This window comes from Lepidothrix coronata, unplaced genomic scaffold (assembly GCF_001604755.1).
Source record: "Lepidothrix coronata isolate B3197 unplaced genomic scaffold, Lepidothrix_coronata-1.0 Scaffold118, whole genome shotgun sequence".
Lineage (NCBI taxonomy): Eukaryota > Metazoa > Chordata > Aves > Passeriformes > Pipridae > Lepidothrix > Lepidothrix coronata.
In genome coordinates this window covers 563726-578509 of record NW_016690298.1, presented here as the reverse complement: position 1 = coordinate 578509, position 14784 = coordinate 563726, and the positions used below count along the sequence as shown (strand labels likewise).

Sequence of the window (14784 nt, the reverse complement as noted above, 5' to 3'; positions counted from 1 at the left end):
CCAGACAGGCGGAAGTGAGGGGGAGGATAACCCGGGGAGGGTGCTCCATCAGCTCCGGACATGAAGGAGGGAGGGGAGGAAGCAGCACTTCCGCAGGCCAGAGATGCTCCAGGCCTGCTGTGGGTGTCCATAATGCCCTGTGAGTGGCAGGAGATCCAAGGATGCTGTGGACATGGCTGGTGCTGGGGAAGAGAGCTGGGGCCAGTGGGGATTAGCCACAAGGGTGGCCAGGCTGAAGGAACCCCCAGGGACTGAACAGTGTGGGACACCTGGCAGTAGGGGCGAATGATCAGGGGGACCTGCATGTTCTGATGCTGGCCTGCACCTTCCCTCCTGGACCCTGTGCCCTGGGGACACCAGTACCCATCCCCTGCGGGTGACACAGCCTGCTGCATCCCTCTGTAACCCCAGCCACAACATAGATGCTCCTAATGGGGCAAAGCCCCAGTGCTGGGGGGTTGGGAGTGGTGGCATGGAGGAACTTTCAATGACAGGGGAGGAGCAAGGTCCAGAACAAACAGGTGTCAGGTTCCTGTCACCTCATGTGCCAGTACCGCCTGGGCACCTCCATCTCCTCCCCACTGCCTTTCCATGGGCCTGCAGCCTTCAGTAGTGTCCCGTCCCCTGGCACAAGCCCGGATCTCCAGCCCTGAGCAGGGACCCCCGGCAGCAGTCCCTTTTCCATACCCCATCCTACAGCATCACTGAGACCTGTCTGTCCTCTTGCTCTCCCTGGGATGGCTCAGCTGATGGCTATCTCTTGGACCCCTAGTGCCAGATCCCCCCCAGCTGCTGGTCACTCTCCCCTATAAGGGCTGGGGCAGCACGCATGGCACCGAGCTGACCTCATGCCTTTGTGATCTCTCTGGTGTTGACTATAATAGGGAATGGGAGGAAGAGCCCCTGGCCCCCTGCCAGCCCTCTGCTGCCTGCCAGGAACACAGGACAATCTGCTGTCTTCCCACCAGGCCATGCTGGACTAAGGGACAGCTTGGGGGGACATCACCACGGAGGGACAGGGCTTCCTCCAGAACCCCCTAGCCTCCCCTCTCTGTCTACAGGCTGCAAGAAGAGATCCAGCTGAAGGAGGAGGCTGAGAACAACCTCGCTGCATTCAGAGCTGTGAGTACCTGTCCCCTTCATGTGGTGTGAGACCCCTGCCTCCCTTCCCACTTCCATCTCCCCCCGGTAGCCTGGCCCCAGCACCATGGCATGGTCCCAGACACAGCTTTGCACCTTCCAGCCCTGGTGCTCTCCCAGCAACCCCCCACTACCACTCACTCTGTGTCCCCCCCAGGATGTGGATGCAGCCACACTGGCACGCATCGACCTGGAAAGACGTATCGAGTCCCTACAGGAGGAGATCGCCTTCCTCAAGAAGGTGCACGAAGAGGTTGGTTGGAGTGCCCCCTTTCCCAGTGGCACCTGTGGGGCAGGGAGGGTGGAGTGGGTGCCCTGAGATGTCACCTTGCCCACCCAGGAAATCCGGGAGCTGCAGGCACAGCTGCAGGAGCAGCACATTCAGGTGGAGATGGACATCTCCAAGCCCGACTTGACGGCTGCGCTGCGGGACATCCGTGCTCAGTATGAGAGCATTGCTGCCAAGAACATTGCTGAGGCCGAGGAGTGGTACAAGTCCAAGGTACAGGGGGTGGTGGGCTCCAGGCTGGCTCCAGTGCAGTGGGTCTCGGCCATCTTGGTGGCCATGCCCACTGACCCTGGTCTCTCCTCAGGTGAACGACCTGACACAGGCAGCCAACAAGAACAATGATGCACTGCGGCAAGCAAAACAGGAGATGCTGGAGTACCGGCACCAGATCCAGTCCTACACCTGCGAGATTGATGCCCTCAAGGGCACGGTGAGCTGAGGGCAGCACTGGGGAGACCCCCAGCTTTCCTGCAGGGACCTGCTGCTCCAGGGCTGCTCAGGGACCTCTGGGACATCTCTGGGGTGGAGGGCTCTTTCCAGCTCTCTGAGTTGCTGCCATGAGGGAACTTGTACCCCACATGTGGGCTGTGCCTCCCCCAACAGTGGCCTGGCTCCTGCGAGGTGTTTTGACAGAGTCCTGGGATCAAGGCACAGATTGTAAAAGGTGATCCAGACTGGGAGGCTCCAGGCAGGCGGGCGCAGGGCTCAGGGTGTCTGGTTGCAGGCTGGGAAGGTGGTTGCAAACAAACAGTACACAACAGTTCCATTCCGACACAGTCATACTCAAAGAAGCCAGCCAGCAGCCACCAGTGTGTCAGTGCCAACCCCAGGCAGCTATCCAGTGCTCCTGTAGCTCTCCTTGCCCTCCTGCTGGGGTAGGATGGCTTTGCTGAGGAGCCTGGACACCAGGGTGCTAGGGTTGCCCAGGATATGCCCAGCTTGCCCTGCCAGATCCTGCTGGTCAGCACTGGGCTGATGGAGGATGACAGTCACTCATCATGGTCCCACATCAGCTGGATCCAGCCCAGGGCTGACCACAGCTCTCCCCAGGACTCCCTGTCATCCCCAGATCCCACCCCAAGTGACTCCTGGCTCCTCTGGGTTCTGTCCCTTATTGAGACCTGTGTCTCTCCAGAACGACTCGCTGATGCGCCAGATGAGGGAGATGGAGGAGCGCTTTGCGGGGGAGGCCGGTGGGTACCAGGACACTATTGCCCGCCTGGAGGAGGAGATTCGGCACCTGAAGGATGAGATGGCCCGGCATCTGCGTGAGTACCAGGACCTGCTCAATGTCAAGATGGCCTTGGATGTAGAGATCGCCACATACCGCAAGCTGCTGGAGGGCGAGGAGAACCGGTGAGTGGCAGGGGTGCAGGACAGGCTGGGGAGACCAGCAGGGTCAGCTGTTTTTTGGGGCTCCAACCTCGTGAGCAGCCACCTGAGGGCTAGAGCTACCTGGCACTAAGCTTCCCCTCTGTGTCCCCGCAGGATCAGCATTCCCATGCACCAGACCTTCGCCTCTGCACTGAATTTCCGAGGTGAGCATCACCCCATGAGTCTTCCAGGGTCCCCAGTTTGGGGGCAAAGCTCCCTCCTGAGGGGCTGCAGCCAAGCTGGCAAGTTGGGGACCCACAGCTGCCACATGGAGTTCCTGATGTGGGGGCACTTGTTTGGGTGTTGCCATGAGCTGAGAGAGGGGTTGAACCAGGGCTGCTGAAGCCCCCCAGCAGCCCCAGCCCCACTGCTGTGCCCCCATGCCACATATCCTGTGGTCCTATCCTGTGTCCTCCTCCCTGCAGAGACCAGCCCAGAGCAGCGGGGCTCTGAAGTGCACACCAAAAAGACCGTGATGATCAAAACCATCGAAACCCGTGATGGGGAGGTGAGCACAGGGTGACACCCTTGGGTGCCACCCAACGGTGGTGGGGAGACAGGGGGCCAAGCATGACACCTGTTCCTGCACTCTGGGCTCTAGTGTGGCACGGCGACTCACAGTGCCTCTCTCCCACAGGTGGTGAGTGAGGCGACCCAGCAGCAGCATGAAGTGCTGTAGAGGAGGTTGCTCCAGCAGCCCACTGGCACCTTCTGTCCCTGCCTCCGTCCTGCCGCCATGCCTCCCTCCTGCCCCCCTGCCTCGCCCCTCAGTGATCCCCTGGCACTGCCTGAGGGGTTTCCCCTTGCAGCTGCCTCTGGGCCCCCCACACCCCCTGGGCTCTCTCCTTTGGCTTCGAAAGGCTTGGTCTGCTTTCGCAGCTTCACAGCAGCCACACCAGTGTCAGGATCAGGCCAGGGCCGGGGGGGGGTGGGGCGGCAGGAGGGAGGGGAGAGGCAGGAGGGGCTGGGGGGAGCAGGTGGTGGCCTGGACTAGCTCCATGGAGAGCCGGACGGTCCCAGCAGCGGGTTCTGGATCCCCCCACAGGCCCCTCCCACACCGGGCACAGGCTTGGGGTTCACTCCATAGGATTGGGGACCCGTCCCCCTGTGCCAACACTGCCATCCCCCTGGAGCTGGCGCTTCTCCAGGTGCATAGTGGCGATGCCAGGGATGGGGACAAGCTGGTCTGGGCTGAGCCCCTTGTTCTCTGCCCGGCTCAGAGTAAGGGGGCTCCCAACTTGCATGTCCCCCCCAGCCCAGGGGGGCTGGGGCCCTTCACTCCCCCCAGCCAAGATAAAGGCCTGTGGGGCAGAGGAGGGCAGTGCCCGCCCCCCACCATGGCGGGGACCCCCAGCAGCCAGAGGCTGCACGGGTCTGGGCTCGTGAGCCGAGAGGGTACCCGTAGGTGGACATAGAAGAGATGAGGAGTGAGTGAATGGGAGAGAGGGGGGAGAGAATGGGAGGAGCCAGAGAGAGGCCCGGGGGGCCAGGGCAGGCATCCCCACCCCTCACCCCAATGCACCCCCACCCCACCACATCTATGTGACTCTTCAGGCGGCCAAAATAAACAGCGGAGCATCACCCTGTCCTCTCAGTGCATCTCTGGGGCAGAGATAGGGTGGGTGGTGGGGAGGCAGCACGTGGGGGGGGCCATCACAAGGGCCAGGTGGATGGAGGGGCCAGCAATTCCCTGGGCTGCTCTTCCCTGGCTGCTGGGTCCCCCAAAAGCTGTGGGCCCTCACACTGAAGGTGTCCCAGAGCATTTTGTTGCCTGTGGTGGTGCATTTCCCAGTTGCGCTGGGTGGGGGAGCCCTGCTGGGACAGGGGGCAGTAACAGTCAAGCCCTGATCAGGTTTAGAGGGGCTCTCGGTGATGGTGCCATGTCCCCCACACACACCCAGGGCCACACACCATGTCCTGGTGGCCCTTAGCTCTACAGCCACCTCCTTTTTGCCTTCATCTGGGACAGCCCTGCCCAAATCCACACCTGCCTGGGGCTTTTCACAGCCCTGCCCACTGTCACTGACCTGCAAAAAGCCCCCCTCATCCCAAATCGAACTCCTTCCTGGTACCCTGTGAACATCAGACCCACCACCCTATGCTTGCATTCCAGGCTCAGCCTGCAGCCTCAACCTGCCAGTACCTTCCTCCCAATGTATGTGCCGTGCTCCCTGTGGTCAGAATGTGGGGGTTTTGGCTTTGCGTCCTTCACCTCAGTGATGGGGGATGCTGCAGGGGAACCCAGGGTCAAGCATCCCATGGGAGAGAGCAATTCAGGGTTGTTCTGCCCCAGGAGGTGCTGAAGGGTTCACACTCCTCTGCTAGGAAGCAGATCCCAGGGAGGGCAGTGGGCCTGGCAGGGAGTGATGTTTTAGGACAAGGCATGTGCCACTACCAGCAGGGCTGAGGGGTCCCTGACGGAGAGGCCAGTGTGTCAAACCCCAGTTAGGGGGTGTTGGATTTCAAGGTCTGTCTCCAGCAGGTGGCCCTGTGACATCGAAGACAGTCCCCAGGCTGGATGGGGAGGGATGACACCTCCCTCCCCGCTGGCCCAGACTAGCTGTGACAGAGCTCAGCCCCTGGGGACAGGCAGGGGACAGAGCATTTCTTTTCCTTCCTCCAGGCCTCTCCCGGGCTTCTTCTCCAGTCCCAAAGACCCTGGGGTTGGCTCAGCCACTCTGCAGTGAGGATGTGGGTCTAGCAAGGCATCCCACTCTGTTGTGGGATAGTCCCCAGCTATCCAAGTTGGGAGATCCTGGGGTCTTCTCACTGGTGATGCTCCACTGATGCTGGCACCTTTGGGCTGGTGGCAGTGGGCTGTGCCAAAGAGATCAGGGCTGGCCTGCAGCTGGGAAGCACCGTGCCATGTCGCTGGCATCCTGCTCACCCAGATTTACAGCCCCTGGCGAGGGTGGCTGGGGCCAGGTGCCATCACACCAGAGATGGGGAAGCCCTGCCTTGCCCGCGGGTGGCCAGGCAGCATCTGTTACGGACAGTCCTGGCTGCTTGCTGCCTGGAGCACAGCATGTGGGAGCTCTAATGGGGTGCCCCAAAAACCAAATGGTGGGGTGTTCCTGCTCCAAGCAGGGCTGGCCAGGACTCTGGTTACCCTTAGGCAGTGAGGCAGGGGCTTGGTGAGGGAAATAGAGTCTTGTTGTGTTTGCAGCCCCCTGGGAGGATGGATTTGGGGTCATCAGGGATGCTGGGATCCCCGCCTCTGCTACCTGCTGGGAATGGGACGAAGGGGCCCCTCAGGCTGGCTCCTGCCTGGGGTCTCGCGTTGCAGGAAGTATGATGGTGTCCTTTCCCTCCACATGCCGCCAGGGTCTCTCTCTGCCCTGATCCAATGACACTGCCGGAGAAGGGGAAGAGGGGGAGGTCGGCTAGGTTCCCCACGAGCCTCTCTGCTAATATGGAAAGGTGCTGGCCCTTTTCTATCTTTGCAAGCGGAGCTGAGCTGCAGGCCCAGGGTGGCAGGCGCGGAGAAGGGGAGCCTAGCCAAGGAATGTGACATATCAGAGGCAGCTGCCACTTCAGGAGAGGGGGCAGAGAGAGCACAGCTCGCCGGGGGCCGTTCGGGACTGGACGGGACGGGACGGGTGAGGGGGGGGACGCCACGGCCCCAGCACTGGGACGGCTCAGCGAGCGGCCGGCACCGTGGGACTCATACCCAGGCTGGCAAGGAGCAGGTGCCGAGGTGCTGGGCGGGCTTGGGGTCGCAGCGGAGCATGGGGTGTGAGTGCCACGCTGCATTGGGTGCTCGGTGAGCGGCGGCTGGGCAAGCAGGAACCCGACCCCCGGCCTAAATATAGCCCCTTGCTTGCCCACAGCACTTCGACCTTCGGGGCTGCAGGCTGTGGGGGGGAGACGCTGAACTAGACAGCATCAGGACCGGGGGGCTGCTACTGCCCTGGTGCCCCTGGCAGGCACCCAACACCCCCAGACTGCAGGCAGGGGGAGAAGAGGGGCACAACGTGCTGGCTTGGGGTGACAGGAGTCACAGGTGGGGGGGAGGGAGCTGCAGACCATGCACCGAGCACAGGGACGTGGTGGCACGAGTAGGGATGGTGGAGAGCCCCGTGCAGCCCCGCCGAGCCCCGGCATCCCCCCAAAGCGTGCCAAGGTCACAGTGGAACCGGGAGTGCCCGAGGAGGGCCCGGTTCGCCTGGCGGCACCGTGTTTTGTGCGGAAACTGAAGAACGCTGCAATCGGCACTGGCTGTGACATCCGGCTGCGGGTGGTGGTGGTGGGCAATCCCCGGCCCAGCCTCCGCTGGTACCGAAACCAAGAGCAGCTACCCCAGGGCGGGGAGGAGTATGGCACCCTCTGGATCCGAGACAGCAAGAAGGAGGACGCCGGCGTGTACACATGCGTCGCTGAAAATGAGCGGGGAGAAGCCATGACCAGTGCTGTGCTGGCCATCATTGACATGGAAGGTAAGGGTGGCGTGGCTGCCAGCACGGGTGTGCTGGCACAGATGGGGGCACAGGTTTGCTGAGGGTGGCAGAGGTGCTTTGCAAGCTCTTGATTCAGAGTGCACCCTGGGGCCAGACAGGGCTGCTGAGCTTTGCTGTTTTCACCCTGCTGCAGGCTGGGGTGCCCAGTGCCGGCAGCACCGGGGTGGCTCTCCAGCCTGGAGCAAGCATGTGGCTGCAGTACTCACTGCCAGGCAAGGCTGGGTGCCAGGGCTGGGCACAGAGGTGTCGGGAGCATGTGATGCCAAGCCTGCTTAGGGCAGGAGGAGAGAGAGACAGAGAGAGATAGGTATGGGGGTCGGGCGCACGGCATTGGTGGTACCACCCACCACAGCTACCAACACGGTCCCCAATACACCCTGAGCACCAGCTGTCCGTGGGCAGAACTTCTGTGGTATCACCATCACAGCTTTACCAGGCACAGGAGCTGCACTGGGAAAACAGGGACCCCGGTGGGGCTGGGTGGAGGAACACAACATGGTAAGAGGCAGGGCTGACAAGTAGGTGGAGCCTGTGCCCTGCAGTGGGCGGGACCTAGTGGTTAATTAGCCAAGGAAAATTAAACAGCATTTGCTGGTCCCTGTGGCATCTCCTCTGCTCATCACCATGACCCCTGAGTGCAGCAGCCAGACAGGGAGTGGGCCTCATCCTGTACAGGGGCGAGGTAGGTTTGGGGCTCAGCCCACTCTGCCCCATCATCATGGAATCATGTCATAGAATCGTTTGTGTCAGAAAAGACCTCTAAGATCATTGAGTCCAACTGTTAACCCATCACTGTCAAGTCCATCATCAAACCATGTCCCCAAGTGACACAACTGCATGTCTTCTAAATACCTCTGGGGATGGTGACTCCACCACTTCCCTGGGCATCCTGTTCCAGTACTAAATCTTCCCTGGCACAAATGGAGGCCATTTCCCCATGGAGGATGGATGCAACCTGCTTGAGACATTGAAGTGTTGGGAAATGTGGAGGCTGGTGGCACTGCTCTGAAATGTGAGCTGAGCTGCCTGCATGGGGACAATGAGGGCATGGAGTGAGGAAAGCAACGCTGAGCCCTGAGATTCCAGGGAAGGAGCTGCAGCACAGGAGGCACACCAGAGATGTTGCCCCTTGAGGGGGGACTGGATGGCAGTGGCAGGTCAGAAGGAATGCTGGCAGTGCTGAAGAGGAGCACTGGAGGAATAGGAGGTATTGTGCTCTGAGAGCCAGGAGTCCGGAAAAGTGGTGTTTGGAGGATGGAAGAAGATGTATGTGCTGCTCACGAGCCTGGTGGGATAACAGGAGGATTGGAGAAGCATGCAAGAGGGGTCCTGCCCTGCAGTGGATCTGCAGAGAGTGACTGTACATCACACCTTTGGGAATGGTGTCACTGTGCAGTCGGATGTGTGGTGCGATGTGTGCAGAATGGGAGACAGGCACTGTCCCAGGGGTGGGGCAGCAGGGCATCGCCCTGTTCTCACACTCTGGTGTGCAGCTGCACCTTACCATGGCCACACCACCCTGGGCCTCACTGCCTCTGCCCAGCAGCATGGCCCAGTCTGATTTCCCCAGGTGCCCGTTCCCGTTGTGCTGACGCACTCGTCCCTGCTCCCAATTCCCAGCTGCTGGCCCTCACCACCGCCTTTCTGGGACAGCTGAGGGAGGGACCAAGCAGCCAGGATTGCCTAACGTGCAGTGTGAATGTCACCCTGCTATGGGCACTCCTCCCAGCAGGCTCTTGGCCGTGGACGCACCAACGTTGAGCAAACAGGCACCCAAAAAAACAGCCCTGTGGCAGAGATGCCTCTGGTGCTATGCACAATCTGGGGCACAGGGAGGAGCAGGGCAGCCCCCAGTGTGGGTTTCTCCCCGCACCAGGGCAGAACAGTCTCTGTGGTGTGACGTGGCAGTGCCCAGGGAGCACCATGTCCTGCTGGATGCTGATGTGGAGGTGATGGATGGGATGCAGTGGGGGTCCAGCCCTATCACCCGGCCCCATTGAGGGGTTCTGGCACTCAACGTGTTCACCTCCTGTGGCCACTTTCTCCCTGCCACCAGCTGAGCAGCGAGACAGGTCATTGTGTGAAAAGAGAGGAGCTGTGTCACCGCTCTACACCCATCTGCCCTGACACCTTGCTGGGACATGTGCCATGGCTCACTGGCCTCTGGCATAGAGGCCCTGGTTGCTTAGGGCCTACACACACTTCCCACCAAGACCTAGCTCTCCAGGGATTGTGGAAGTTCCACTCATGGCTCCGCTATCCTTATACTGGGAAGGGACACTGCATCCTTGCTCCCTGGGGCACTCTGTGAGCCAGGTCATCAGCCAGTTGTGGGGCAAGGGAAATGTGTGCAAGGTCCCCAGGCAGGATGAAGTCTTTCTCTGGACTTGCAATCTCAATCCCCTGTGTCTAGAGGTATTGGGATGCCCTTGCTCCATTTGCCTCTGATGGGTTTTGGTCTCTGGTGGGCACAGAGTCCAGTCTTCCCCCTTTTCTCTGTGGTGCACAGGGCAGGCTGCAGCTCTCTCTGGGGCCAGCACCAGCTCTCCCCAGGGTGGCTCAGGTGGCTTAAGGGGGGCTCCATGCTGCCCATCTCTGCACTCAGCCCTGGCAGCTCCTCCTGCACCAGCTCAGCAGTCCCCCTTGCTCACACAAGCCCGATTTAGCTCTTCTAATCTCTTGCCCTGAATCTGTCGCTCCACCCCACTAATGATTTTCTCCTGCTCTTCTCCCAGGTTCCCTGAGTGCGTCAGTGCTCGGCAAGGGGAGTAGGGAGCACATGTGTGGGGCTGTCCAGACAGCCAGGGGCAGGGGCTACCAGGGGCATACCATCCCCACTGTACCGTGCCATCTTCCCCTTGTCCCATTGCTCTGTCCTTCTCCTGCTGGAGGTTCTCCCTCCTGCCCTGGCTCCATGGGTGCAGGTAGGGTGCATTGACTCTTCTCACACCAGCACCAGCCTCATCCAGGGGCTTCCCAGGTCCATTCAGAGATCCTCCCTCCACACCCTTCCAGCTAGCCCTGGTCCCCACCATGGCTCCACTGCCACAAGGCTTGCTAAAGCCTCTATCACCTCTCAGCTGTATCTTCTGAATTTTTTCCCTGTAAACTAGATTAAATCACCTCTTAAGAACCTGAGCTAATATCCTTTTAGAGCCCAGCCCTCCCTCACTGTGCCAGCACTGCCTGATCCTCCCCATCCAAGCTGCCTCTTGTTTCAAGGTTGGATGTGTCCATCTTGGGCTCTCAGTGCAGAGTCTTGCTCTGTTTGCCTCCACCTGGACTCAGCAATCAAACTGCCTTGGAACCTTTCCTCTGCCCAAGGAACAGCTTGCACCCGCCTGGATTTGGGGGCAGGAGCTGCTTGTGTGTGGTGGCCCTGCAAAGCCCTTTCCCGTGCAGGGAGTTACTGTGGGACAGTGTAGGCATTATTTTTCAGCTGGTGGTGCATGGCGATGACAATGAACCCCACTGGGGATGGCTATGATAACAGTATTCCCAATGGCTCGGCATCTCTGGCCATTTATCTCAGTGCCTAATTTTAGTCCCATACTTTGTGGTGCCATGCCCATGTCGAATGCCAGCTGCCCCAGAGCAGCTCCCAGCTCTGCCCCCAGCCACCTGGGCAGGGGGCTGGTGTGGTGGCCACATGTGCTGGGTCCCCATCCCAGGTCTGGTGGAGTGAGAGTGCTGCTCCCCGGTGAGCAGGGCGGTGGGTGCAGCTGTCCAGTCAGTCACCTCCACCCCTGCCCTCTCGCCTGCTGCTGGGGGGTTATTTTTGCTGAGGAATGTGCCGTCCCCTCGGATTCTGGCGGGCTGCAGGGCTTGTGTTACAGGCGTGAGGCTGAAACCCAGGCCTGCAGTTGGGTAAATATAGCACCGATGTTCAGGACTGCATGATGGGACGACAGCCTTTTCCTCCTCCCAGGGCTGCCCAGCACTCCCAGTGCCCCTCCCGCCTCCTGACACCAAAAGGTTACTGCCCTGGCATGGTAGCACTGGGAAAGGGCTGGTTACTTCCACCCTGCTGCCTGCACTCTTGCCTGCTTTCCCCCACCCGCTGCATGCAGCCCTTCAGTCCTGGCAAGGGGGATGCCGGGAGTGGGGCTGGCAGGGCAGAGATGAAATGCCTTCTGCTGTCCTGCTCTATGTTCAGGCACCCAAAGCCAAGGTCACGTTGCTGTCCTGCATCCTTGCGCTCTCTGCCTGAGTGAGCACTGTGTGCTCAGGAACCGTTCTCATGGCAGCAAGGGGAAGTGATGCTGGGGAGGGCACTGGGGTGTCCCAGCCCTTGGGAGAGGGGTCACAGCACAGTACTGGGCTCTTGCCCAGGGCCAAAAACTGCTGTGGTGCTGCCCTGCCCATTGACAAGGGACATCCTGCTGCTGTACTTATTTCCCCTGGGGACAGGACTGGGGATGGTCCCCACCTTCCCAGGCTCCCAGAACATCACCTCCTCCTGCAGACCATCCCCAGCAGCTCTGGAAGGTGCAAATGCATGAAAGATTCATGCCCTGATCTCCTCCTACCCAAGACGCTGCACGCACACACCAACATCAATTATTCAAGCATGGAGAAAAGTGGGCTGCTGGCTGGGGCCGGGCGCTGGTGCCAGGCTGGAGATGTGGTGCTGGATCAGGATCCATGCAGGGCTCCTAAGAGGCCCAGCAAGGCATAGAGAGCTTCGGTTCTTGGAACAGTGGAATTGATTCTGCATTTTGAACAAATGTTTGCTGTCTGCCTTGCTCAGGGCCAATGCGTGTCCAGTGGGTGAAGCTGGAGCTGGGTGGCAACGGGTGACCTGCTTCAGCTCTGCCTCTTGTCCATGTTATGGTTGCATTGACTCCCATCCCCTGCCCTATGTCCCTGACCTGCACAGGAGCAGGGCAGTGTCAGGGCTGCCTGCGGGCTGGGGCAGGGTAGAGGGGCTGCCCTGGGTGCAGGCAGCCATCACCTCCCATAAAAGACCCCTTCTGCAGACTCTGGCTTTGCCCTGGAGCAGGGATTTGCAGGTGCTGTTGCCTCTGGAAAGGACTTTTGGTCCCTGCAGCTGGCACAGCCCCTTGGAGGTGACCCAGTTATTCCCAGGAGTGCAGCATCTCTGGGGCAGACCAGTCACTCCTGAGGCTTTTGCTGAGGGATGGCTACAGAGCCACAGTTGCAGGGAAGGGCTTTGTGCCCAGCCAGCCAGGAGCCGTGGCCAATGAGGCAGCAGATCTGTCAGTCGGAGGATACAAGAGTGACCATATTTTGGCTGGATACAGGTGGTCGCTCCCTGGGGCCAACACTGGGGCTGGACCTGAGGGTGCTGTGGTGACAGCACCCTTGCCCTGGCACCACCATATGCCAAATCCAAGCCTCGGTGCTTCTTCCCAGCATCCCTGATGAGGCTTTTAATCCCACTGTGAAAAAAAGGCACAGGCTCTGTGGGTATGCATCAGGATCACAGACATGCACAGCCAGGGTGACAACACCTGGCAGGGAAACCCTGGGTGCAGGTACTCTGACAGACATGAGCCCCATAATTCACCTCTTTACCTGGCCCTGGCTCAGGGGTACCCATCTCTGTCCCCAATGCTGGGGACCCCAGCAGAGACCTCTGGTTCTGACAGGAGATTCCCTTAATGCCAGTTCTGGCATTTGTAGGACTCCTCTGACGTGCAGGGTCTCCACGGAAACCCCGCAGCATCACTCGAATTGTGGGACTGACAGAAATGTTGTATAAACAGCTACTTTTGTACTGGGTAATTTGCAAGTTATTATGGAGTCATGAAAAGCCTCACGTTTGGAGTCATGAGCTGGGAGGGGAAGCAGAAAAAAATCTGCCAGCGCTGCCAAGGATCATGGGGAGCGTGATGCCTGTGTGCAGCCATTTGTGGGGTGGCTGCCTCCCCAGGGGACAGGTGAACAGCGTGGGGACAAGCACTGGGTGGGGAGGCCTCCAGCAGTGTCCCCATGGATGCTCTGAAGTGGGAGGAGGCAGCGCAAACAGCTGATGGGGCTGGGACCTTGGCACCCTATCCAGGAGCCTGGGAAGAGGGCTGATGAGCATGGTGGGGTTTGGTGAGTCGGTGAGGCAGGGCACTGAGCTGTGGGGCACCAAGAGCTGCGGGTGGCATAGCAGGCAGGGCAGACCCTGCTGAGGCTGTGGGGCTGAAACTGCCCCTCTGTCCTATTTGCAGCATCACCCAGAGAACAGGGATAGGCCAGCAGGGGTGGGGACAGTCAGCTAGGGAAGGTGTGCCAGCACCCCAGGAGCACTAATAGGTCTTAATGGCCCTGACCAGCCTCACTGGGGACTCCCACCCACAGCTTCTGCCCACATCCTAGGAGCCCCATCACAGCTCAGTCCTGGGCACCCACTCTTGGCTCTGAGCTGTGCTGTGGGTCCTCACCCCAGCACAAGGGGATGTCTTGGGTGTGTCATGCCACATGGACAGGGAGAACAACCTACCTTCTCTGGTCAAGATTGTGTCCCCAGCCACGAGGCAGTGATGCTACCCCAGGGCTGAGCAGCCCAGCCCTGCCATCCTGTGTGGGCCCTGGGGGGCAGGTCTACCCTAGAGCACTGGGTGCTTGGGGCTGGAGACCATGTGGTTTGCCAGGGGGATTGCTGTGAAAGACTGTGCCCATATTAGCTCCTGTCACATACAAGCAGGTCAGCAGTGCTGTGACCCACACCCGTCTTGTTAAGGGGATCTTTCTGCATTGCCAGTGACTGGAAGATGTGGGGGACTGCGTGGAGGCTGGCAGAGTGATGGCAAACCTGGATCTTGGCTGGGCAGTGCCATAGCACATTGTGGCTGTGCTGCTAGGTGCAGGGTTGTGCCAGCTGTGGCAGTGAAACTGCCCTGTTTGGGGACACTTTGGAGGTAGCACATGGAGTGCTGGCGTGGTGTGTTGTGCTGTTGCTATTCCAGTTGGCCTTCATGTGGGAGTTGCAGTGGTGGTCTGCGTCCTAGGAGAGAAGAACCCCTGTCCCAAGCTGTGGGGCAGGATGGAGAACAGTGGTACAGCCACATTGCCCGGCAAGGGACTCGGAGTCCTGGGTGCTGTACAGCCAAAGCCAGAGGAGGGGAGGCCATGCGCCCGCCCCAGCTGCACCTCTCTCCCCCCCCCAACGACGGCACCACCTGTGCCCTGCCTGTCCCCCGCCGCTGTCACTGTGTGCCAGGGCTGGCGGGGAGGCGGAGGCGGAGGCAGGCGGGGGAAGGATGGAGGGAGGAGCGCTCCAGTGATGCTTCATGCTCCAGCCCTTCTGAGAGCCCAACCTGGCTAGCCCCTTCCTCTCTCTCCACCGTCCTCGGCTGCCGGCGGTGGAGGATGCACGGAGCACCGCTTGCCCCCCCGGCGTGCTGACAGAGGGGACCCCGCCGGGAGCGGGCTGCCGTCCTGACGGGCCTGAGCCGGCGTCACCGCGCCAGCAGGGCTCTGCAGAAGCATGAAGAAGATCTGGGTGAAGAAGCGTTTCCAGGTAAGGGCTCTGGGCTGCCGCGCCGGCGGGTGCCGGGAGGAGGGGGCAGT

At 60.4% G+C, this 14784-nt stretch overlaps 2 protein-coding genes across 4 annotated transcripts in view; both read left to right on the top strand.

Moving 5' to 3' along the window:
- The first annotated feature begins 987 nt into the window (after positions 1-987).
- On the top strand, positions 988-3989 carry DES (desmin). The gene is made up of 8 exons (XM_017825337.1): positions 988-1122; positions 1298-1393; positions 1481-1642; positions 1734-1859; positions 2565-2785; positions 2918-2967; positions 3229-3311; positions 3441-3989. The coding sequence occupies exons 3-8, from the start codon at positions 1532-1534 to the stop codon at positions 3480-3482; spliced, it is 633 nt and encodes a 210-aa protein (XP_017680826.1). The 5' UTR covers positions 988-1122; positions 1298-1393; positions 1481-1531; the 3' UTR covers positions 3483-3989.
- A 2841-nt stretch (positions 3990-6830) lies between these two features.
- The window catches only part of SPEG (SPEG complex locus), a 38664-nt gene continuing 30710 nt past the window's right edge, over positions 6831-14784 (top strand). Inside the window, exon 1 of one of the 3 annotated variants that reach the window (XM_017825328.1) lies at positions 6831-7239. In XM_017825328.1, coding sequence (XP_017680817.1) covers positions 6831-7239 — 409 coding nt within the window. Of the gene's footprint in view, positions 7240-14480; positions 14735-14784 lie in introns of those variants that run through there. The other 2 variants (XM_017825331.1, XM_017825330.1) reach the window with 2 other exon arrangements.